Genomic DNA, 25,036 nt, shown 5'->3' with positions numbered 1-25,036 from the left:
TTGGACGGTTCCTTTGCTATCCCGGCATCCTGTGGGATTAGAAGGAAAACAAGAATAATTCCGTGGGGGCACTTGTTATAGGAAATACTAGAAAGAGCTATCAAAAACATTGACAGTTATTAGCTCTGGATGGAGACTTGTGGATAATTTTAACTTAATATGCTCATTGTCCTGGCACAGAGGAGGCCGAGGAGTCAGGAGGATCAGGAATCTCAAAGCAAGACTGTCTCAAAATGCACATATATTCTGTTAGCTTTTTCATCGTTTCTAGCTTGCCTATAAATTGCAGTGTGTGCTTTCTAAAAGAAAAATAAACCAGTGTTTCTTATCAGGGTCCATTCCTTTAACGATTCCCACCTAAGATGAGCTAGGATAGGCTAGGTGCCTCACACTGGGGGAGACCAGCCAGATTCACCCCAATTCCTCCCAGACCTGCAAGAGATGTGAGCTGCTCCCCAGGCGCCCATAAATGCCTCGTAACTATGAAGCATGGTTGGAGGCAAGATTGCCAAGGCAGCAGTTCTCTTTATCTAGAGGGCAGGGCCAGGGCAGCCTTTGTGTGAGGGGTGCACTCCCCTGGCTCTCAACAGTCAGTGGGATGAAGCCATGCTCCCCAGGGATCCCCACACAGGGTAGAAGAGGGAGGAAGGCAGAGGAGCCAATGGGGGTACAGAGACCTGCAGAGGCAGGCAGTGCTTAGGAGCAATCTCACCCATCCCTTAGTAATCGTGATTTCAGGCCGGTCGCTTTCTTCCTCTTAGCCTCTACTTGCCCCTCTCTAAAATGAACCATCCATTCCTGCTGACACAGTGATTCTCAAACTAGGGTGATTCTGCCTCCACTTGGGCACTGCTGAGATACCTGTAGATGTCACTGCTTGGGGTAGGGGCACTGCTGGCTTCATCCTCAGAGCCCTGATGCTAAGGGCTCCTCACTTCTGCCACTAAGAGCTGCACATCCCGCAGGGTTGTCAGAGGCAAGATGGAAGCCTGATCCTGGGATAACGGAGGGATTAAGGGCAGGGCTAACATCCTAACACTGCATGGTGCCTCAGGTGGGTGCTGCTATGAGCCTAGCTGGGCCAAAGGGTGCTTTCCTCCCCTGTGCCTTGGGAACCGGACATCAAAAGCCTGGGCTGTGACTTCTGGCCTGGGTGACCTTGTTTTCTCCTTCGTTCTGTGATCTGGAAGATGTCAGAGTTCTCCAAATGGCTACTGGCAACATTCCTTCTATCCTGCAGCCGAGGTCAGGGCCTGAGCGGTCCTTAGGGATTGGGGCTGCCAGTCTGATTTACAGTGCACCGCAGCAGCCCTTCGCTCTGGAGGAGACTGGCTGGTCCCAGGGATGCTGACACAGCAAGGCGAGCTGAGAGCTCAGGAAGGACAGAGTGGGTTCCTTCTCTCAGCCCCCCCCCCCCCCCCAGTGTCCTGGGACACTCCCAGGTGGTGTAAAGAAAGGGGTTGCTGGGCAGTGGTGGTGCATGCCTTTAATCCCAGCACGTGGGAGGCAGAGGTAGGAGGATCTCTGTATTCGAGGCCAGACTGCACATGTTTGCCTCACTCTGCTTCCAGGGCGGGACCCTAGATCGTTGTGGTTCTAAAAGCTGCTGCAACCTCTTTCACATCCAGGCATTCCAATCCCCTTGCAGGAAGGTGGGATTGTAGCAACTCACTCTCTGCTCCCTACTGAAGGTGGAGGCTGGCCCTGCTCTGGGGAGAGGTGGTGTCCTAGCCTTGGATCCTGATTTGTGTGGTGAACTAGGTGTCTTGTTTTTTCTCTAAACTTAATGCACTTTAGAGGCTTAGGAACTGGCAATTCTGCCTGAAACAGAAACCGCAGTTTCCACAGCTTCCCTCCCATGGATGTTTCTTCGTTCCCCCACTTTTAGAGGTTTGAGACATCATAGCCTGGCTGGGTCTTCACAGAGGCAATTTCTGCTTTTGCTCCACCATGTTGGAGGGGGGTTTACATGCTCAGCCAGATGACTCCTGCCTCCACCCTGCAGACTGAGCACTGGGAAGAGAGGCAGAAGAGGGGCTGGGGCCCAATATGGCGGGGGTGGTGGTGACTTTTAGAAACTTTCTGCAAGTCCTGTCTGTCACTTTTGCTTATATATTTCTTAGAGCTGTGTCATATGGCCTTTCTCATCTACAAGGAGAACCAGAGATGTTTTGCCCAGGCATGTTGGGGTTCTGTAGATGGAGCCAGGGACCTGACAGAAGCCCCACATTAGAGGTTTGAGCGGATTCCTGCTGGTGCAGGGGATCAGAGCAAAGAGTGACCAGTAGGGGGGGCGGCATTTGGCCCCAGTCAGCCAACGTTCCATTCTCTGTCTTTACTCTGGTAAATCATACCAGCTATGTGTAGCACACTGTCTTAGCTTTGCTTCAGACTTGAGCAAAGGCCTGGGGACAGGATGGCCTACAGAGAACAGCTGGCCGATAACAAGGAGGGGACACTTGTGGGAGCAGTGGGGCAATTAGGAACCAGGATGAGGGACTAAGAGATGTGCAGAGATAAATGGGAGGGGAACCTGACCTCCAGGACAAGCAGAGGAGGGAAACGCCCACGTGGGCCGACTGCCGCAACCTTTTGGGTCCTCACATACCAAGCACCTAAGCAAGCAAGGAGGTGTCGTGCCTACCTTGGGACTCAGTGGCCAGGCCTGCAGCCTGGGAGTTCTGTGTAACCTAAAACTCAGAAGCCAGCAGGGCCGAAATAACATTTATCCCAGGGGGTCACAGAAGAGAGTTTCAAATTAGCATGGGGTTCAGCCTCGAGAATGCTCCCTGAGTTATCTTCCTGGGGCTTCCATAGCAGGTGCTCCGAATTTGGAAGGAGCTGTAGGAAAAGAGGGCGCCTCTGTTTGGAAAAATACCTACCAGGTGGTGGCCAGCAGCCTGGCCAAAGGTGAAACACCAGGGTGGGGGGAGGACCAGGAGAGGACAGATTGGGAAAGAGCGCTCGGAGTACGGAACTGTTTCTTTAAGGCTTTTTTGTGGGTTCCCCTCTTTATCCAGACCTTCGGGAGTGTCTATCATTACAGAAAGCAAGAGGGCAGAGGCAGCTGTGAACTCCTTTTACTGTGGGCTTGCAGCCATCAGCCACCCTCGGTGACCAGCTCCCACCCGAGTCCCTCCTCACAAGGACCGTGAATACAAACAGAATAGTTCTCTAGAAAACAAGGTTTCTGCTCCGCCCTTTGTCCCACCCACCCCTCAGACAGTGAGTTCCTCTGTCTCCAGGCCTCCTTGGGGGCCTGGGGTCTGGTGAGTGCAAAAAAAGAAAGAGAGAGAAGAAAAAGAAAGAAAGAAAAAAGATACAAAAGAGAATCAAGTCAGCGACTAGAGTTGTAGGCAACTGGAGTTCCGGGTCTGCTGGCTGGTGGAGCCAGCCAGAAACAGGCGCTGGGGTGTGCGGAAGAGGGGTGTGTGTGTGTGTGTGTGTGTGTGGCAGGACCTGCGGGTGTTGGGATGAGCAGCGTTTCTCCCCAGTCCCTGTCTCACCGCCAGCAAAAGGGAGAGGGGGGAGGAAGAATAAGGAGAAGAAAGCAAAGGAAAAAGGAAAAATATAGGGACGTTGGGTCATTTAAAAAAAAAAATCTGAAAATCGCAGCCCCAGCGCCCTCTGTGGGCGGTGAGGACAGTGTCGGAAGGGGCCGGTGAGCGTGGGCGGAGCAGGGAGGGCTGGAGGACTCTGCGAGTAGCACCTGGGAGCAGCTCGGCCGCACCCGTGTCGCCGTCGGGCCCAGGACTCCCGGACCCCTAGAGCGGACTCAGCAGCCCAGGCGGGCGGCGAGCCCGAGCAGCAGCAGGCATCCGAGCAGGGTGTCTGGGCGCGGGGCGGTGCCTGGCACGCGATCACAGTCCGGGCCACCGTCGTCAGCGAGGTCGCAGCGGGGCTGCTCGCAGCGTACGCCGGTGTAGCCGCGCGGGCAGGTGCAGCGCTGGTTCTGCAGGCAGGTGCCGCCGTTTTGGCAGAGCAGCTGGTCGTCGTCGCACACGTTGGCTGCGGACCGGAGGGGACAGTTGAGGAGCTGAGAGGAGGGACTGAGCTTCTGCAATGGGGCTCTGGGAACCCCCGCCCCCCGGGTGGAGCTCGGACGCACACCCTGCTTGGTGGGACCCGGCCCCTGCCTGTCCACCGTCTGTTAGCCCAGTTCCTCCCCGGCAGCGGTGCGGCTCCCCAAGAGCACCTGCTGTCTGCCTCCAGAGCTTTTCCTACTCTGCTGCGAGTACCTGGAGCGCTCTCCCAGGCTATGTCCCTTGGGTCTCCCCCAAGCCTTCATTTCTTTAGAGCAACCAACTCAGCCAACTCCAGTCAGCTCCCCTTCAACGCCCAGTTCTCCCTCCTTGCTGGCTCCCACTTGCCATGGACTCCACCCACTGAAGACCTGACAATACCCACTTGAGCCCCACCCACCCACTTTGAACTCCTTCATCACGCCCTTCTTGCTGCAACTGCTTGCTAGAATAGCCCACCCCAGCCCGCAGCAGACCCATGTAGATCCCCTCCCACCATTCTGGATTAGTCCTCCAGTCTGAAGGATCCACTGTCAGGGAATGGTCTACTCACGGTAGCATCCCTGGCGCCAGTAGTGCGTGGGAAGGCAATCATCGCACTTGGGCCCCACCGCGCCCTCCCGGCACTCGCAGAAGCCTGTCTCGTTGCACCGGTCATGCACAGAGCCGATCTGGTTGCAGTTACATTCTGAGGAGGAGCAAGGGCATGGGGCACGTACAGTCGGAAGGGCAGCATTCAAATAGGTTCTGCCCCAGGCCCAATCTTTATAGCTCTTGTTTACATCTCTGTTAGCTCGGTCTCTGTGCTCCCTGGCCATGCTCCCCACAAGAGAGCTCATGGCTGGGCCGCAGTGGGGACAGTTGGGGCATCCACATGGCTAGAGAAGGCTCTATAGTTTTTCCTCTCCTGGCCTCCAACACCCTTTTCCTCGTCCCACTGTGAGGCCTCAGTCAGTCCCATCTCCTTCTCTGGACAGCTGAAGGGGGCTGAATGCCCCCCCCCCCCCCCGCGGCTGGAGGAGGAAGAGCAGGAGAACAGAGGCAGGCGGATCTCTGTGAGTTCGAGACCAGCCTGGTCTACAAGAGCTAGTTCCCCCCCCCCCCCCGAGGCTGGAGGAGGAAGAGCAGCCAGAGGCTTACCTCTGCTCACTGCCTGCCCTAGCTGGTTTGGGGGGAGGGGAGTGTGTGTGTGCACGCGTGACTGCGTGTAGAGTGTGTGTGTCCCTGACCCCTAGTTCTTGAAGCCCAGTGCTTGGCCTGAGATGGAGGCACAGACAGACAAAAAAAAGGGGGCACCTCTAATCAGATCAGAGGCCTTGCCCTGTCCCTGCTGCTGGCCCTGTGTGACATTGGCAACACAATTCTGTTTGATCACTTTAGAGCTGATGGAATTATCTGCAGGCCTCAGCCATGATCCAGAGTGACAGCTCCAGCTTCGCAGCTGAGCAGGCCAGGTGGTGCTGCTGGTGGGGGATGGGCAGTGGTCCTGGTGGGGGGATGGGCAGTGGTCCTGCTGGCTGCTGGTTAGGATCCAGGCAGCTCATAGCCTGAGACCTGGCCCCTGCTGGAAACAGGCCTGCTGGAAACAGGAAATAGGCAATCCCGACTGCCCTTCTATGCTACTGGGTGTCATTTGGGGGCTATAGGTTTGCCTTTTAGGGTCTGTCCCCTGTCCAGGCCTAAGGAGCACCTTGGGACTTCTCTACCGAAAAGCCAATGCTGGGACAGAACACGGAAGAGTAGGCACCTGCGACGGCAGGCCCAGCTTTGCAAGGCTGGCTCTGAAAATTTGAAGGGCAGTTTCAATAGCAGGAGAGATATAAACCATTTGGCTAGCCCACCCCCCAACTTTCTGGGGCGCCCAGAGAGGACAGGGGATGGCAAATGTGCACAAGCCTTTGATTCTAACTAGTGCCTGTGTTTGTTTCCAGCACCCACAGTCACAGCAGCAGATCAAAGGGCTTTGGTCCCCTAGAGATTCTCAGATGAGGAGGGCCTCACTCTGGAGGGTCTGGATCTCCCCAGGTGGGTCCTCCCCAGGGTCCTGAGACCCACCCCTGCCACTGCCACTTACCAATGCAGACATTCTCGTCATCCAGCTCTGCAGAGCCATTGCGGTAGTAGCCTAGGCGGCAATGCTGACAGTGCTGGCCTCGAGTGTTGTGTTTGCAGCTGACACAGGTCACCACGTTCAGGAAGTCGATGTAGCTGCAGCGGTTGGAATGGCCATAGCACTCACAGTCTGGACCAGCCAAGTGGGAGAAACACCAATGGTCAGTGAGCATTTGGGGGAAACTGAGGCATACAGAGAAGGACATACCCAAGAATACACAGGGAAGGTGGGTGGAGGCATCTTTGGGAGAAGGATTGGAAAGAGGCCCCAGATCAGGATATGATGAAGCTGACTCTGCTAGCTTTGAGTCCCCGGGAGGCCCGTGGGTAGGGAGTCATGGAGGCCAGGGCATGCTAACACCTGACCAGCGTCAGAGCAGACTGCTGTCTGAAGGATGCCCGTGAGCTGGGGCTGATTAGCAGTTGATTCATGCAAGGTAGGTGGGGTCGTGCTGCAGGCCGCGTTTGCAGAGGGCAGTGCCAGGTTTCCATGTTTGCCATGGTCCCCTCAGGGGCCTATGGATGAATAGAGTCATGCACAAATGGAGACGTGATGGAACGGGATAGAAAACCTTCCTTCCATGCTGCTTTGGAAGAGAGAAACTGACCGCTGTCCCTGTCCCTGCAAGTCCCGTGGGACTCCTTACTAGCCAGAATTCCCCACAAGCTTGATCGGCTCTGTATGGCTAGTTTCAGCAAGACTCTGGGAATCATCACCTGACTTTCTCTGGCCCCAGTCCAGCTTTTGAATCTCACGCACAGTTCAAACCAAGGAAAGCTCCCTCTGAGCCATTGTGGGGCCACACACAATCCCTTCCACAAGTGTTTTTGGTTTTGTTGTTTTGAGACTGGGTCTCAGGTAGCTCAGCCTGACTTGGACTCCATCTGTTGCTACGGATGACCTTGAACTTCTGACCTTCCTACCGCCACCTCCTGGGGTTGCTCCACACCCAGTTAGTGCCCTGCTGCAACTCCAGCCCAGGGTCTATTCTTGTGTGCCAGGCAAGTGCTCTGCTGACCAAGCCACGTCTCCAGCCTACCACATTCTTTTCCTTTTCCTGAGACAGGGTTTCTCCATGGTCCTGGCTATCCTGGAACTAGCTCTGTAGATTAGGCTGGCCCTCAAACTCACAAAGATCCGTCTGCTTCTGCCTCCCTAGTGCTGGGATTAAAGCACCACTGCCTGGCACTCCCCCTCTCTTGTGATGCTCAGGGTGGTGCTGATCTGGTCTCCATAGGATCAAAGTCACAGGAGACCCTGGAGAAATGCCTTTGAGATACATCTAGAGGAACTGGTGGGCCCACCCATGGGTCTGCCTGACCTGTTCCTGACCTGGGTCCTCCAGAGACACCGAGGAGGTAAAGCATCCTCCAGATGCCCCCAAAGAGCATTGCCAGTGACCCAAGTGTCCCAGATTCCACTCCAACCAAGACAAGCCCCTGGGCCACACCTCCCAGGGGAGCCAGCTCAAGCTATTTGTGGCAGCTGCTTCTCCTGCCATGTGCCTGCCCACTGTGCCGGAGTTGGTTTCTGACTCATGCCCACTTTCAGCTCCCTTGGGGCCAGAGAGACGCTGCTTAACCTTGACCCAGCTATTCTGGGAGGGTTCTCTGCATTGGCACCAGCTAGCTCTGTCTTGCCTTGTTTTTGTCCAGTGATCTGGGGAAGAGGCTAGAGGCACAGCCCGGGTCATCTTACCTTGAAATTCTTCAATGGGTATCACTTGAGGAGATCTGGGCTTGAGCTGGAAAAGTGTAGAGCCCTTGACTTGGGAGGGGACAGCAGCCGAGATAGGCACAGCTTAGAGAGACGAGAAACAAGTGCTTACACCTGCCATGGTCCATCCTCCAGGGCAAGCCATTTGTAACCATGGAGAAGCTAGACCAAGACTTCTGAGTGTCTCAGGCTGGCGCCAGGCAACCCTATCAACTTTTCACATTTGAGGCAGGGAGAGACCACATGACCCTCGGGTGTGGAGTGAGATTCCAGGTATGGAGTTCCAGGTTGAAGTACCTTGTAGCGATGAGTGCATCCCCACAGCCTCTGGTCTCACGAGGACACCTACCCATCTGCTGGACCAATCCCCAAACACTTTCTCCCTCTCCGAACCCCCTACCCTAAGGCATTTGCAGACACTGAGAGATATTTGGATGACCGAAAGCAAATGTCACTGCCCTTCTGCTCTCTCCCTCTGTCCCCAGAACTCCCCTGGTCATCAAATTCTAACTCTAAACCTGGCATTAAATACTGCATCTTGGGGCTGGAGAGATGACTCAGTGGTTAAGAGCACTTGTTGCTCTGGTAGAGAACATGGATCAGTTCCCAGCACCCATGTGTCGGCTCATAATGCTCTGTAACTCCAGTTCCAGAGTTCGAGAGCGTCCACACCCTCTTCTGACCTCCATGGGCACCAGGCACACATGCAGTGAGCATACTTACATGCAGGCAGAACACTTATAAACACACAACTATTCCTAAACAGTTTTAAGACTGTACCATCTTTCCTCTGAGGACTTCTTTCTGTTCCAGCTACGGCGGGTCCTTTACTGTCATTGGGTGTGACTTACAAGTGTCATTTAGTCAAGAATGCAGGCAGCCTTTCCCTGCCTGGAATCCCACCAGTGCCCAAACCCATTCTTAGAGGTGAGTATTCTACTATCATGGAGAAATCAGCCTCTGTACTTCCTTCTTGGACTTTCTGGTCCTTTAGTGGGGCCAGAGCTGACTAGTGTATTCATCGCCAGAGAGGATTGTTGATTGAGGGACGGGCCTCTAGGATGTAAGAAGCTAAAGCGCTGATGCGCCTGAGTTGTGCAAAAAACTGTCAGCAGAGGGCGCTCAAAGCCTGGCTCATTCATCCCTGGGCTGGAGGGGCACTTGAGGTGTTTGGGTAGGGCAAGGATAATAGGGCTGACAATAGGTTATCTGGGGACAACTGAGGACAACCTTCCTTCTTGAAGAGACAAGCTAGCCCATGAACATCCATATATGACTAGAGATGAGTCCCCTCTCTTGGGTGTTCCCCCACAGTGGGAAAATAGTGCTCTTGACCTGGTCCTGGGGGGTTTCTACATAGTTCACAACCTCATGTAACTGCTATTGTCCACTGTTAGGCTGTCTTTGCACCAGGCCTCTCCTACCACCTTTATTTATTCATAGTCACCCCTATTCTGAGCCCTGTTGGCTGCCCAGGTATCCTGGGACCCACATCGTGAGGAGGAAGAGGAGTGGTTCCTTCTCCAGACTCTGAAGCCCTTGGAGAAGGTTTAGCAATATCACTACTGGCTTCCAATAGGGGCAGGGCTGGGAGTTGGAGGTGAGGGTGGCCGCCAGGTCCTTTTCCTCCTTGCTTTAACTCTTGAGTTCTCTCTCCCACTACTTTCAGTTCTTGGGGCCCCCTCCTACCCAGGCCCACCATATAAGCCTGGCACCCCTTCTACAGAGGAAGGGGCCCGAGGGTCTAAGCTGGAGCTTCCAGGGTCTCAGACCTAGCATGCCCCCATACCTTGTGCACTGGTGAACACCTGGGGCCAGAGGGAGCTATCACCAAGGGGGGCAACAGTAGGTGGCTTGGTCTGCCCTTGGGAGGAAGAAGAGAAGAAATCAAGTCATGTGAGGGATGGTGCCCCCACCCTCCCAGAGGCCCCTGTAGGAAGTGACACTATAGGCTCTGTCACCGTGGGTCAAAGGACCAGGCTCCATTTCCGCTACAGAGGCAGCGGCTATGCTATTGCAGCCTGCGGAGGAGTTGCACACACAAACTTGAAGCCTGATGAGAGGAGGCCCCCAGGCCTGAGGCCCTGTGGGCTGGGGATAGTCCTTCCTTTGCTGGGACACTGCCTGCAAGGACTCTTCCCTCTTTGTGTGGTTTCTTTTACATCTTAAGGGCCAATCTGAACAAATACTGTGTGTGAAACCTTAGGCTATTGCAGTGCTGTCGGACAATGTCCTGGCTAACCAGGCAAGACATGTTGAGGAAGCTTCTAGAAGTTCTCCAGAGTGTCCTCCGATGTCTAACTCGCCTTTCTGATCACTGCCCTTCTACCCTCTGATCCTTGGAGTGAGGATCAGGGACCTCATCATGGCTCACCAACTCCCCCCCCCTCTTCAGTTCCCAGAGCTGCACACAAAGCAAGGAACATAGTTGGCAATCACTGACAAATTCAAAGGACAGAATGGGGAGAAGGTTTTGTGTGTGTGTGTGTGTGTGTGTGTGTGTTGGGGGGGGCATCAGGGAGGAGCTGATGCCTTCCCTTTTGGAAACAGATTACCATGGTGGCTGATGGAGAAAGAAAAAGAAATTCTACCAGTTAAAAACGGCAGGAGATTCCCAGCTGGGAGCCTGGAGTCTTTGGACATCAAATTGACATTAATATGGTATTCAGTGAAGAGACAAGGCCGCAGGACCCAAATTGGCAAGGGCTTAATTAAGAACCCTGGTAAATCCACCCCGAAGGCATCTTGCTTCTGAGCTTGGCTCCCCCCACCCTCATGAGGAGGCTGGGAAGGATTAGGGGCTTCCAGACAGCTTGACATTGGCAGGAGACAGAAACTTCTGGGACTGGGGTATCAAGGCCCAGCTGGGCTGTAGCCAAAAGAGGTCTGACGGGGGCTGGAGAGATAGCTCAGAGGTTAAGGGCACTGACTGCTCTTCCTGAGGTCCTGAGTTCAATTCTCAGCACCCACATGGTGGCTCACAACCATCTGTAATGAGATCTGGTGCCGTCTCTGGTGAGTATTCATATATGAAGACAGAACACTGCATACATAATAAATAAAAAAAATTTAAAAAAAAACAAAAAAAACAAAAGAGGTCTGAGAACCTTGTAGACGGTACTGGGTCCAGGAAGAGAAAGCTTCTCTGGTTCTTCTGGGACACACTCAGGGGTCCTGTGTTGTGTGCCAAGACTAGAAGAGGATCCTTGGGACCAAGAGCCCATGCTAGTTATGTCTTAAAGGTTGGACCACTTCCAAACACTTGGGACTCCAGGGGCAGTAGCCCCCCCCCCCCCCCCGTGTTCCAGCTTGACCTGTGTGTTTCCTGGGACCTTGGGAAGCTGTTTCTCTATTTTTTTTAAACCAGCTTTCTTGAGGTATAATTTGCATACCATAGCCGCAGTGGTTTCTTCCCAAGCCTCACCGCCCTCCTCCAGGGAGACTAGGAAGAGAATGCTGTGCAGCCAGCCAGACACCTGAATGCTACTGGCATCCAGACCAAAGGTATGCCAAATGTTCCGGGGACTCTGAGTACAGGCTTCAGTGGTCACACAGGAGCTAAGGATGTCCTAGATGAGATGGTGCAGGCTGCTGACTGTTACCTTGAAGCCACTTCCTCCCCTTAAAGCTCAGCTATCCAGCACAAGGCTCAGAATTGCAGATCTGACACTCACTGGGAGTTTGCTGTTGCAGCCTGGAGGATGGGCATGCCTGCTGCTCACTAGCAAAATCCTGCAGTCAGTCAGCCCTGGGCTCCAGGGGATGCTCATAACTCAGTCCCTGTCCTAGAGTGACTTCACTGGGCTCCCTGTCTTCTCATATTTAGCTTCCAACTTCAGTCTGCCCTACCCAGTTTCCAAGTTGGTTCAAGGTCCCCCAGTATCTGGCAGCCAGTGCTTATCCCCACCCTGCATGAACCACTGGTCAGTGGCAGATAGAGCACCCCGTCACTTCCTGGTTATTTTTGGTCCCCTCTGTCCATCACAGGCTCAACCAAGTGCAAAGGTCTCCAGAGGCAGCTAGGCCTGAAAGCCCAGATTCCTCTGCCTCAGAGGGGTTCCTGGGAGCAGGAAGTTTCCTCTGAAAGGTTTCATCTCTGGGTTCAGCCCTCTGCACATGTCCCCGTAGAGAGGAGGGATTCAGAGAGAGCTGTGGTGTGGTCCTGGGAAGGTAACTTTCTCAAGGATGCCAAGGATGCCCTGTGCTGTAGATAGAGACGAGACGGAGTGTAGGGCTAATCCCTTCCCCAGCTGCTGGGGGAATCTTCATCCCATCCTGAGATGTCACCTGCCAGGGGTAAGAAGTGTCTAGGCAGGGACAATGGATGAGAGAGAAGAAAGGTCCAAGGAACAAGGAGTTGTTTTTATGTCTCCTCTGAAAAGAGGGGAGGGAGGGATATGTTACTGGGGCTAAAAAGGAGTTACTTGGCCACCATCTTGCTGGTACACTCCTGGAGGAGGAATCTTTTTAGATTCCCAGCATCTGCAGTGGGCTAGACCTGGCACTCCTTCCTCAGATGAGTCCAGAGGGCACACTGGGATCCCATGCCACTTGGATGCACCAGGGCTGCTTTGGGAGGGCAAACAGCCATCAAGTTTATAGCCCCAGGTGTAGCTGCTGTAGTCACTGCTGCCAGCCAGGAAGTCGGTCTGGGCCTAGCTCTGCTCACGGGTGTTTAGGAATCTGCTTCCTCTCAAGGCTCCTCCTGCCCTGATCTCCACTAATCCGGCTCTGTTCTTCCCCCTGGCCAGCAGCTGGACTGAGAACCCAAGGGGTGGCCAGGTAGAAACAGAGCCTGAGCCATCTCCATGGATAGATTCCAGAGCATGTCTGGGTAACAAGGCACCGTCTCTTACTGAATATCTGAGTGGACTTGCTGCCATGGGCACCCTCCTACAAGGTCCCCTGTCCCCTGGGCTACACTGACCTCTGGGTTCTTCTTTATAACATTTGGAGGAACAAGAAGATTCCGGGAGCCTCAGTGGTTGCCTTAGCTAGGACTCCCTGGCTGGGATGGTTTACTGAGATGGCCTGGGGACCCCCTCAGCCAGTGCTTTTTTTTTTTTTTTTTCATTTTGGTGTCAGGAGTGGGATCAGCCAGTGCTTTGATGGGACTAGATTGCTAATAGTTTCTACTCTAAGAAGCAAGCGTCTGCTCTTCCCTGGGTGAGGGAGGCAAGAAGGGAGAGAGCAAGCACCCTTGGGTGTATTCTTATACCTACCTGTGGGCTGTGGGATTCTGGGGGCTTCAGGGACTTGGATGGTAGATGTGGAGGGGACAGAAGTGATAGGACCCCTCTTTGTAGCCTCAGTGGCCATAGGGGCTTTGGACACAGAGTCTTTGATAGACCTGCTGGTACCTGGCAAGACACGGAGAAAGCAGGAAAGGGTGGAGTAGGGGCTTCCCAGAGAAGTCTTCACTTACTCTGATGTTGGGGGCAAATACCAGTGATGTTTACAGAGTCCAGTTTCTCTCTGCCCACTAGCATCTCAGATAGGGGCCAACCTGGCTGAGGCAGGACAGGCAGGCAGGGTGTGTCCCCACAGAAACACGGTGGAGGGTGGTGAAGTCCTTGGAGACATCCACGAAGCTCGGGGTCTGCCACAGTTTAACACTGACAAGCCTTCCCTACTGACTCTGGAGTGGGTACCTCTTTTGGGGCAGGAGGTGAGTTTGCAATGTCTAAATAAGATGCTACAGTGTCCTGCTTTGCATAGCCACCTGGCTCCACTAAACGTTTAGCAACACCATGAGGGTGGGAGTCAGCAGGTACCCACATCAGACCCCCCCCCACACACCGTTCTTGGGGCTTCTAAGACACCTGCACTCTTGCAGATGCCCCTTCCCAGCGTGACATTCCCTGACATCCAGAGTTTGTCTGGGATCAGAGCTTGTCCCCTCATGCAGGCCTGGAGGAGGTACCAATGACCAAACTCGGGACGGACACTGCCACAAATAGAGAAGGACCTTATCCTGGCTGTGTACAAAGGGCAGAATGGAAGTCTGTCCACCCAGGGGTCAGGGGACCATAAATGCACAAAGGCCCTGTCCTTCTTCCAAAGCAGCACGAGAAAGCTCCTAGGAGACCTGTGGTGAGGTGGAGAAGCAGTTGGGTGTGATTAGATGCAGGGGGAACACAGGCCAGGCCTGGAGAGACAGAAGCCCGTTCCTGTCCACTCTGAAGGCCCAGCCCCAGAGTCTTGTACTAAGTATGGCATACTTACTGCCAAAGGCGGAGCCTGCAGCAGCACCTGTAGGGGCACAAGAGGGTAACAGTGTTAGACCCGAGACCTGGCCACTGTAACCTGGCACAGGACATTGTACAAGGCAGGGGAGCCCACAGAGGTGTCATCCAGTCCCACTAAAGGGAAGGAGACTTAGAGGGCCCGAGAATCTGCTGGTCACGGGCAGCTGTTGGTTCCACAACAATTCTCACGATTCTCACCGCTGACTGCCCCGAGGCTGCGCTTAGTTCATTTTTCAGAAGGGACACGGTGACAAGCATTCCCTACTATTTAACCACAACTTTCAGGATCCCTAAGGCAGGACAATGTCCTCATGGACACCATATCACCAGGGAATGGGAGGTGTGACCTGCTGGGAGAAGGGCAGTGTGAGAGCTGGATCCCATCTCCCAGTGTTCTGTGCCTCCGTGGGGATGTAAACCTGAGGCTGGACTAACTAGTGATGTCACCATCCCTGAGTAGAACTGTCACAGTCACAAAAGGAGGGACTCAGCCACGGCTTTTCCTTGGTGTTTCCGAGGACTTGTGGGGACACTGGGCTGGGTGGGGCACTGGGTGGTCCTCCTGATCTCTATTCCAGTCTTTACCTACACACCCGGCAGGTACCATATGCCTGAGACATAGACGAGGTTGGGAGTGTGGGAGCTGAGGGCAAGGACTAGGTGCTAACAGTGGGGTGCAGAGGCTGGGTGACCTCAGAGTTTGGTCCTGGGGGGAAGGAAGGCACAGGGACAGTGGAATGATCCAGTCTCAAGAGACTGGGTGTGGGGGACTTTGGCTTTGGGAATAGGGAATGGTGGAGGGAAAGGTCGGGTGATTTCACAGGGGAGACTGACAACTTAGGGGTTCACTCCCAAGGCACCTAGGAGGGGTACCCCTGTGATTATAGAGGAGGTCCCAGAGAGGAGGTAGATAGAGGGAAGTGGGGGTGAGGTGGGGGAGGGTTCCTAAAGCAGGGAGGAGATAAGACATAAAAGCGACCCTGGGGTCTGTTTGTCTGGTGGGCAGAGCATGGGGACAGTGGCTCTCTTAGGTACTCTGCAGGTAGGAGTTTTGGTCCATGATGACGGAGGTGACAGGTGGGAGGCTGTGGAAGGAACCAAACAGAAGTGGTGGGGTGGGGTATGGCTGTAGGAGAGATGGAGGGGAGACAAGCCCTCCGGTAAGAGGTAGCAGCGAGGACTAAAGGAAGGCGCGGGAGATGTGGAGAGGCACCCAGGAGGAGGCAGCTAGATGGGGGCAGGCCAGCAGCCCGCCAAGCCCCCTCTGTGCCTTTGAAGACCCCTGAGTGCCTCGCGGTGCTTGGCAAGTCATCCCTTCAAAGGCTTGTCACAGCGCTGGCTGTAGCCCACGCGCACCATGCCTGTCACCGTCTGCCTTGCCGCAGCCTTCAGCTTTGATCAGTATAAAGTCACATGAATCTTTTAGGGGTGAGGGAGGGTGCCAGATGGGACATGTGGTTTGGGAACCACGTGGACCCTGGCTTTGTCGCTGGGTCCTGTGTTGGCCGGGACTGGCTGTGGAACCAGGAGGGCACTGGGCCTTTGGGTGCTCATCTGGGGGTGGGGGGTAGTCATGGCACTCCCAGGGTATTGCAAGGGCTCAGGGAAGCCACGTGTAGCCACTGGTCCTGGCGCAGCCTCAGTGTGGAAGAGGTCATTTGATACATTTCAGGGGTCTGCGAAGCCAGCTCAGGCTCTCCTCTGCTTGCAGCCCAGAGACTTGTGGGAGCTGTGATTCCATGAAGCCTGTTCTTGGGGTCCCCCACACATGAGGATCTCTCAAAGAGTGCTCATGACACAGACGTGTGTGGAAACTCTCACGTGGCTCCCCTTGATAGCTGAGTGAGGTGGGGATGAGACCGGGCTGAACAGGGGCTCAGACAGGAGTCTCCAAGGACACTCCTGCCAGATGTGAAGGTTAGTACTTGACCGCCAGCAGCGGGGCTGGGGGTTCAGTGCCAGATATGTGACATGCTGCATGCACCCCATAACCACTGATTGTTAGGGGGCCTTCACTGTACCTGCTGTCCTGAATCTCCACAGGTCTCCCACCCTGCTCTCAGAGTAAAGAAGGGTGGCAAAATGCTGAGAAGCCCAATGGGGGTGGCCTGCCAGCACCTAGGGCTGACATGGAGGAGGGCGGCTGGAGGATCAACATGTGTGTGTGTCCACGCCAGCTACCCCTTCCTCTGTGTGTGTGTGTGTGTGTGTGTGTGTGTGTGTGTGTGTGCGTGTGCATGCATGCCAGTGCCCATGCATACAGTCCTGGGGTACAGGATGAGGATCGCCACTGGGTTGGCTACATACGTACAGGCATTGGGAGAGCCATGGGGCAGCGGCAGGTAGGAGCCAGCTCGCCAGGCCCGTGTACGGAAGTTCTTCTTGCACTTGCCACAGTCAGGGCCCGTGGTGTTGTGTTCACACTCGCACTGCAGACTGCCCTCGCGCACTGTGCACAGGTTGGCGTGCAGGTTGCATTTGCACCTGAGGAGACCAGAGGATGGGGAAGGTCAGCGAGCTCCAGGGCGGGCCACTTGGCCTCTGGTGAAGGCAAGAACTCAGGAGCAGGAGTGGCCGCCCTGAAGGGACTCAGGAGCTCAGTCGTTCATTGCGCACTCAGACTCTCCTTCAGGACAAAGAGGGCAGATGCCCGCTCCCATGGGTCAGATACCTTTTCCAGCCAGGGGCGCGCTGGACCTCCTGAGGTTGGTTCTGGCTGCCCTGCATGGATTACTGGACTTCTGTTCTTAGGTGGAGAGAGACTCCCTTATGTCAGATGGTTCGGCAATTTGACCACCTGAACTCCTTTTTTATATTAATTAATTAGTTAATTAATATATTATTTATATTTATTATTATATTATTTTTGAGACAGAGTTTCTCTGTGTAGCCCTGGCTGTCCTGGAACTCCATCTGTAGACCAGGCTGGCCTTGAACTCACAGAGATCCGCCTGCCTCTGCCTCCTGAGTGCTGGGATTAAAGGTGTGCACTACCACCGCCTGGCTTTTTAAAAATTTTTTTGAGAGAGCATCTCATATAGCCCAAGATGGCCTTGTACTAACTATATAGCCAAGAAGACCTTGAACTTCTGACCCTCCCAAAGCCACCCCATAAGAGCAAGGAATAGAGGTATTGTCTAGCACATCCATTTTTAAAAGTTAAATTAATTCAACGTGTGTGTGTGTGTGTGTGTGTGTGTGTGTGTGTGTGTGTGTGTGCATGCAAATGTGTGGAAGACTGGGGATGACACTTGAGTCATCAAGTTTGGGGACAGGCTGAGCCATCTCTCTGGCCCCACAATCACTGGGTTTTTGTTTGTTTGTTAGTTTGTTTTAGTGTTTTGTAGATTAAACCCAAGCCTTTGTGCCCACTAAGCCCCATATCCACACCCACATTGGCGCTTCTGAAGTGGGCGGACAGGTGACCAATAGCCAGCCACACCCCAGCTGCTGCTGTTCACAGAGTCCTGGCTGAAGGCTACAGACCCAAACACTGAGGGTGACAGAAAGAACCCAGCTCCTCAGCTCCGCCAGTTCACCCACACATGTATTATTCACCATTTATTCAAATATTCACAGGCAGCTCATCATTGTGCAAACTGGTAAATAAAGGGAAAACAATAGCATGGGTTCTGCTGTCTTCCTTAAGCTATACCTCAGGGTAACCTAACACCAAAGGGGGCATAGTCCTGTTCATAGCTGCAGCTCATGGCAGAAGTGAGGGTCCCTAAGAATGGAGGGCTTCAGGCACTGAGCCATGACTGCCCAGAACAACACAGATGACGCAGACAGGAAGGGAACTTTCTAGATCGCCGCTGGAGCGGAACTTGAATCAGACCAGATCTGGACCAGAAACGCCGAGGACAGAGCCACACGCTGAATGCCACTGAATGTGTGGGCTGCTGATGCAGCCGCACAGTACAGACGTGCATCTGGCTCATCAGTAGATGGGTGACCGAGGGTGAAGACTGCTATGGAGGGAGGGGACCCCAGCGAACCCTGGAGGGATTTCAAAGGCTCGTCAGTCCAGGGCCAAGTAAGCACTTGACTGCGCCTTGGTGGAGACACGCTCAGAGAAATGCCAGGTGTACCTAGAAGGCACATGGCAGTCGATGCTAAGGGTGTTTATGATATTACTGCATATCAGTTGTCACGATGCTGCTGCACACTGGTTCTTAACGTCTTTGTCTTCTAGAGAAATCCAGAGATACTTGCAAGTGCAGTTATGGGACTGTTGAGGGTGGCTTTTGGGTGAGAAAAAGACCACACAGTAGAGGCTCTAAGGAAAAAGAAGACCTCAGATAGTGACTGGAGCAGAAGGCTCTCTTCGTGTGAGTGGGGGTGGGGAGTGGGAGTGGGAAGCTCTTCACAGCCCAAAGTTAAAGAGAACTGGGCATGACGGTACGCCCCCCCCCCGCAATCCCTGGGGTTCAGGAGGCCAAGGCAGGAGAATCTCAAGTTCCAGGCCAGACAGGGCTAGAGAGTCTTTGTCCAGAAAACCAAGACAAATCAACAAAATTAGTGAGGCATGGGGAGGCAGGCAGGTCATGTGAGCACAAGCTTGCCTTGTCCCGAGATGGACAGACTCCCAAGATATATTGTCAATATTTGGAAAAGGTGAATTGCTGACTTGCTGATTGGAATCTTATTTTTATTAAAATATGCAAGGAAAAATTTTTATAGGGCAATGTAACATGGCAGGCTCTGAACTGGGAGTTAAATAAGTAAGTTAAACGATTGGCAAAGAAGATAGGGGTCCCTGCTCTGATGGGCACCAACTAGGAGATGCTAAAAATCAAAGTAAATGATGAGTGGGCAGTGGCAGGAGAGGGGAGACAGAATGGAAGGACGAACAAATAGTGCATTGGGATGGAGGAACTGTCCCTTAAATTGTGATGGGGGCATGTCAGAACTCTAGGGAACCTTCCAAAAGCTGGATGCCAGCTAACCAACGTGTTCACAATGGTAGCAGCCGTACCACCGAAGTGTGAGGTGGTGAGCATGTCACCCACGGTAGGGAGGGGGTACCCGGGAGCTGGGGCTGCCTTCCTGCCTGTCTGCAAACCTGTTCTGTAAACAGCACTATTAGTAAACGAGGGTCCCTGCCTACCTCTTCAGTTATGCTTGCCAGCTGTTGTGGTACCCAAAGAAGAACTTGGGGGAGCAGAAAAAGGTTCCAAGAAGAACATTGCCAAACCCAAATCTGAAGGACAGTGTAGAAGGGGGGAAACTTCTAGAAAAAGCAAGAGCATGAGGAGATTCCTGGGATGGAGAGGAGACTCATATGGTAGTAGTCGGGGTGCCCTACTGAGGCTCAGTGAGTTAGTTGACAGTTTACAGCACCGTGGCTGCTCCCGGCACATGGATTCATCTGGGGACTAGAGCCAAGGCAGGAAACCAGCAGCACCTTGGGTCCCTGTCATACCTGGTGACAGCATCGTCCTATAAAGACTATTTATTAGCTGGGATCTGGGGAGTAGCATAGCAGGCCCTGGGTTCTATGCTTAGCACGGTGCTGGGGATTATGTCTGCTGAACCGTTTTCTCTCTTTATGTTCTTCCCCAGCCAGTTGGGGCTGGGTGTTGCTCTGTTCTCATACCCCATCCCTCATATCCTCCCTGGAGGCCCATTACTCCTGGCCTCCTTATATCCATTGCACAGCCAATGCCCCTTGGAATTTCAGCCTGGTCAGACCCTTCACCATGCCTTCTTGTCTCTGCCTGTTTCTCCCAGTGCCTGTGTTCCCTGACTAGGAACAGGGATCAGCAGCGGGGAACTTCTGGGGCAGTGATGTGGGAGGCAAACCCCACCAAATACCCTCTATCTGCTGGGCTATCCAGACTGCCTGCCTTCCAAGGCCTTTTGTATTCACATCATCCTGATCTGTAAGGGAATTAAGGTACAGGAGGTCCCACTGATGGTGCTTTCTCCCTCAGTGTTTAGACTTTATGATAGGCAGAGGTGGTCACTCTGTTTACACGCTCATATAGAACTCAATCATCTTTGCCAGTTATTTGATGGTTTATTAAAAGACAAGCTTAGTGTGCAGCAATTCTATCCAACCATGAGCTAATTAGTGGGGATGCTGTAAAGTACTTAAGGCTGGCCACCTAGGCTGTGATGTTCAGTCGGTGAGGCTTCACTGGTGCACAGCTCCACTGCAAATTAAAGTGCTATACATCCCAGGGATGGAATATCACACAGCCATGAAGGAACGTGTCCAGGACTATTTCCAGCTGCAAGATCTATGCTGAGTGTGAGGGCAAAAGGCCACAGTTTCCAAATGCGCTCATAACACCCTCCACTGTCCCCTTCCTGAGGGGACACGATGAGGACGTGGAGCCGGTATCCAACTCCGTGCTCACTGGGTTCACGCAGAATAGAGCATGGATCATGATAAAGGAAGACACCAGAGTGGTCACAGTGAAGCCCCCGGTTCTATAGCTCAGTGGGGAGCTCATGCCTGGAATCAGCACTGAGGCAGGAGGACTGCCATAAGTTTAAGGCCAACCTGGGCTATGAAGTGAGTTTCAGGTCAGCCTGAGTTACATTGTGAGATTCTGTCTCACCTTTTTCCAAATTACACATACACACACGTGCGCGCGCGCACACACGCACACACACACACACACACACACACACACACACACACACACACACACACACACTGTACCCTAAAGTCCAAAAGAAAGGCAAGTGGTGGGAGGAGGGGCAGGATTACAAATGATTTCTATTTTCTTCTCTGCCAGTTTTTCCTCTCCAGACCTAGTCTTGTGTCTTCCAAGCCTCCAACTCCCTATGTAGCTAAAGATGACCCTGAATCTCTGATTCTCCTGCCTCCACCTTCCTCCACCTTCAGAGTTCTGGGTTCACAGACCAACATTACCACCCAATTTGCAGTGCAGGGGAATGGAACCCAGTGCTTCATGCATGCCAGGTGAGCACTCTACCAACTGAAACACATCCCAGCTTTTTAGGCTCTCTGAGTTCACACTGCCACACTCTTTGGCAGAGCAGAGGATTTGGGGGTGTATGGCAACACTTTCCAAATGATCTTACAACATGAATCACGTATGATGCATTGGTCCAAACCCTTAGAATTAGGATTAGACTGACCTGTACATAGCTGTGGGGATTGTCTTTTTTTTAAAATATTTATTTATTATGTATACAATATTCTGTCTGTGTGTATGTCCGCAGGCCAGAAGAGGGCACCAGATCCAATTACAGATGGTTGTGAGCCACCATGTGGTTGCTGGGAATTGAACTCAGGACCTTTGGAAGAGCAGGCAATGCTCTTAACCTCTGAGCCATCTCTCCAGTCCCTGTGGGGATTGTCTTGAGTGTTAATTGATGCAGGAGGGATCCATACAGTGGTCAGCAGCATTCCATGTGAGGTAGGCTGTATAAGGAAGCATGAGCCTGAGTGAGCCAGCAAGCATCCTCCTCCATGGCTCCTGCTGGACTCCTGTGGCTAGGAGTGAATTCTGGGTGGAGGTAACTTTGTGTGAACTGAGAAAAGCCCCACTTCATGCTTGAACTTCTCAGAATGAACTGTGACCTGGAAGCCAAACAAATCGTTTCCTCCCCAGGTGGCTTTAGATATGAGTGCTTTAGCATAGCAACAGAAAGGGAAACAGAACAGATATGTGATGGTAACGTCAGCTGTCAACCTGACTGGGTTTAGAATCCCCTAGGATCTCTGGGCTGCCTGTGTGTGTGTGTGTGTGTGTGTGTGTGTGTGTGTGTGTGTGTGTAGGGGGTGAGAGGGGACCTGAGCTTAGTGTGCATTCATCTCCATCTCTCTCTGCTCCTGACTGTGGATGTGACATGCCCAACTGTTTTAGGGGCAGCCTTGCCTTTGTGGTCGTCATTGACTGTCCTCTTGAACTGTGGGTCAAAATAAACCTCTTTCTTTCTTTCTTTCTTTCTTTCTTTCTTTCTTTCTTTCTTTCTTTCTCTCTTTCTTTTGTTTTTGTTTTTCAAGACAGGGTTTCTCTGTGTATCTCTCTGGCTGTCCTGGAACTCACTCTGTAGACCAGGCTGGCCTTGAACTCACAGAGATCCTCTGTTCTCTACCTCCCGAGCGCTGGGATTAAATGCCGCCACTACTGCCCAGCAAACCTCTTCTTTCCTAAGTCGCTTTTGTCAGTGTATTTTATCACAGCCTCAGAGGAACAAAGACAGATGTCTAGCCTGCGTCATTTACACACCCTGTCCTCATGCAGCTGGCTCTGCCCTGTGCTGACCTAAGGGGCGGAGCACGAAGAAGCCAGCTCACTCCTCCAAAGGCACAGAGGTGAATGGCAGGCACTAGCTAGCATGGTAGGTTCTTCCTCTTGGGAACAGTGGGCCCCAGGAATCTACGGTGTCAGAAATTCACGTAAAAGAAGGTTCCAGGCCTGAGCCTCTTTGGTCAAACAAGCAGTAATGTTCCAACACCCCCAACAACCCAATTCACAGTGCACATGGCTACCAAAGTCCTTGACGAGTACTTAGGGAAAGAAACCTGTTTGACTTTGACAGAAACTTGTTTGCAAAATGTACATGACCTCCAAAGGTTTCCTTTTTCTTCTGAATTCTTTTTTAACACCCTGCTGAGCTAGCTAGAGAGGAAACCCAGTTGTAGAAAACCAGGAGTGTATTCCACACCTCTGGCCTGAGGAGGGGATATTTTTAGATACCAGCTACGTAGAGAAAAGATTGCCGTCAACTTTGGGTGATAACATTGACCTTGGCTTATTAAAAATGCATAAAAGATCAGTTGGGTCTGAGAAGCAGATTGTGTCCGTGCTAACAGGAAGGCTGGCTGTTAGAGCCCAGTGGCCCGAGGGGCTCGGGAGAGGAGTGGCTTGCCCAGGGCCATGCTCAGGCCCCACCCTGCCAGTCCCAACTCTGCCCTGTCTTCTGCTAGAATACAAAAGGTACCCTGGTCTTGGCTGTGCCAGGAGGAGCAGGAGAGCTGCCTTGGTTGGCACAAGGGAGGCTGCCCAAGGACTATTGGTCTGTACCACCCCAGCCAAGGGCAGGGGCTCCTCCTTCTCCTGACGTCACAAGTGTGAATGGTATTGCCTGTACTGGGGTGGTCGGGTGTGCTTCACGCTCTCCATCTCCTTCCCTCTCTCCCTACCTCTACCTAGCCTGAGTCCTGACCTTGCTGTCCTCTGGGCCTTTGCACGTGCTGTTCCCTCTGCCTGGCCCCTGCTGCCAGGCTCTTTCCCCTTTTCCAAAGCTGACACTTTGAGGCAGAGATCACAAGGTGAACAACAATGTCACCTCTTCGAGGAGGCATCTGTCAGCACCATTTCCTATCAGCCCGGCTGTGCCTCAGTGTCATCCCCCAAACCCCACATCCACAGCTGCGTCCTCTAGGGGGTGCTGGAAGCACTTCGGGGAGATCATGCGTGAGAGGTTAAACGGTAGCTGTAGCCCTGCTTACGCTGGGATACACGTGCAAAAGAATGAAGCCCGTTTTCCAGTTCCTGCACCCCAAAGCTGGAGACCACCCCAACACCTACTTACAAATACATGAAATGTAGGGCATACAGAAAATGGAAGATTATTCTGTCATAAAAGGAAGGAACTGCTGCTTCGTACTGCACCTGGATGAACCTTGAAAATGCGATGCTAAGCAAAATTAGCCAGACACGTTGTGTAAGTCAGTTCCCGCTAACTGTCCCTAGAGGCCAGTCTGCAGAGACAGAAAGAGGACTAGGGGGAGATGGCTGGGCTGATGGGGAGAGTGGGACCGTGCACAGCAGGGTTTCCTGCTAGGGGGTGAAATATCCTGAAATTGCTCCATGTGTTAGCGCATGCCTTTCATCCCTGCTCTCTGGAGGCAGAAGCAGAGGCAGGAGGATTTCTGTGACTGCCAGAGCAGCCTGGTCAACACAGAATGTTCCAGGTCTACATAGAGAGATCCTCTCTCAAGGTGGGTGTTTCTTTTTGATGGTCTCATATAACCCAGACTAGCCTCAAACTCCATAAATATCTGAGGTCGAAAATTTTAACTTACATGTGTTTATTTTGTGTGTCAAGTCCACTGAGCCCTGTACAGGTCACCAGCTTCCAAAGGCCAGGGCTCTCCTTTTACCCAGGGATCAAACTCGTGCTGCTAGGCTTGGTGGCCAGTGTCATTTCGCCAGCCTTCTGTGAACCATGTTTTAAGCGAGTGCATGCATGGTGTGTGAATTCTCTCTCAGCAGGACTGAGAAGAGAGAAGGAATCTCATGGCTGAGTCAGGTGAGTGGCAGCAGCCGCAGAATTGGCTCAATAGCAATCCAACATTCACGAGAGGCTCGCACACTCTGGCTTTCAAAGGTTCTGGGTAAAGACAGAGGGCCCTGAAGTTCCCACTTTGAGTGAGAAGCCCTGCGAGTTCTTTTGCATATTTTCCTCCCTCAAATATGCAGACCTGGAAACTGAGGCCTGGGAAGGCTATGGAAGTTCTGAAAGCCCACAGTGGCCTAAAAGTGGTACCAGACTAGGAGTTCAAAAGTCAACCAGACCCACAGCTGCTCTCCATAGCTGACACTAGAGTCAAGGTAGCCATGGGAAGCTCAGCAGTGGGCAGGGCTTCTGCTCAGCACAGGTACACATGTTATCAGCCAATCTGGGTTTCCATTTGCTCATCTGTAGAATGGGAGCAAAACTCCCCTCTACATCTGGGTTGCCAGGGAGACCAGTAACACTGTCGCTCGTGGGTGAAGAAATGAGTGAAGGAATGATGGACTTTGGGAAGCTGGTGCCTGCCCTGTGGTGTGGGCACACGTGGGCAAGGCTGGCATGACAAAACCCTCTGCACGCAGTAGGTGCCCACCCACTGAGGCTTGTTCCTTCCTCTTTCTTTCCCAGAGGCTGGGAGGTGGTGGCCATGCTCCCTGGGCCCCACGGGCCACTTGCTGTTGTGGCTAGAGGAAAGACCTTTCCCCTGCCTC

The 25,036-nt window shown here is 53.1% G+C and overlaps 1 protein-coding gene across 2 annotated transcripts in view; it reads right to left on the bottom strand.

The window, feature by feature from the left end:
- Positions 1–3,053: 3,053 nt before the first annotated feature.
- The window catches only part of Ntng2 (netrin G2), a 65,312-nt gene continuing 43,329 nt past the window's right edge, over positions 3,054–25,036 (bottom strand). The window contains exons 5-12 of one of the 2 annotated variants that reach the window (XM_026778738.1): positions 16,411–16,583; positions 14,077–14,103; positions 13,074–13,211; positions 9,641–9,715; positions 7,834–7,935; positions 6,097–6,264; positions 4,576–4,710; positions 3,054–4,008 (exon numbers count right to left, since the gene is read on the bottom strand). In XM_026778738.1, the coding sequence (XP_026634539.1) occupies positions 3,776–4,008; positions 4,576–4,710; positions 6,097–6,264; positions 7,834–7,935; positions 9,641–9,715; positions 13,074–13,211; positions 14,077–14,103; positions 16,411–16,583 (1,051 nt within the window). In that variant the 3' untranslated portion in view covers positions 3,054–3,775. The remainder of the gene's footprint in view (positions 4,009–4,575; positions 4,711–6,096; positions 6,265–7,833; positions 7,936–9,640; positions 9,716–13,073; positions 13,212–14,076; positions 14,104–16,410; positions 16,584–25,036) is intronic. The other variant, XM_013346076.2, reaches the window with a different exon arrangement.

This window comes from Microtus ochrogaster, chromosome 4, assembly GCF_000317375.1.
Source record: "Microtus ochrogaster isolate Prairie Vole_2 chromosome 4, MicOch1.0, whole genome shotgun sequence".
NCBI lineage: Eukaryota > Metazoa > Chordata > Mammalia > Rodentia > Cricetidae > Microtus > Microtus ochrogaster.
This window is presented reverse-complemented; position numbering and strand designations above follow the sequence as displayed.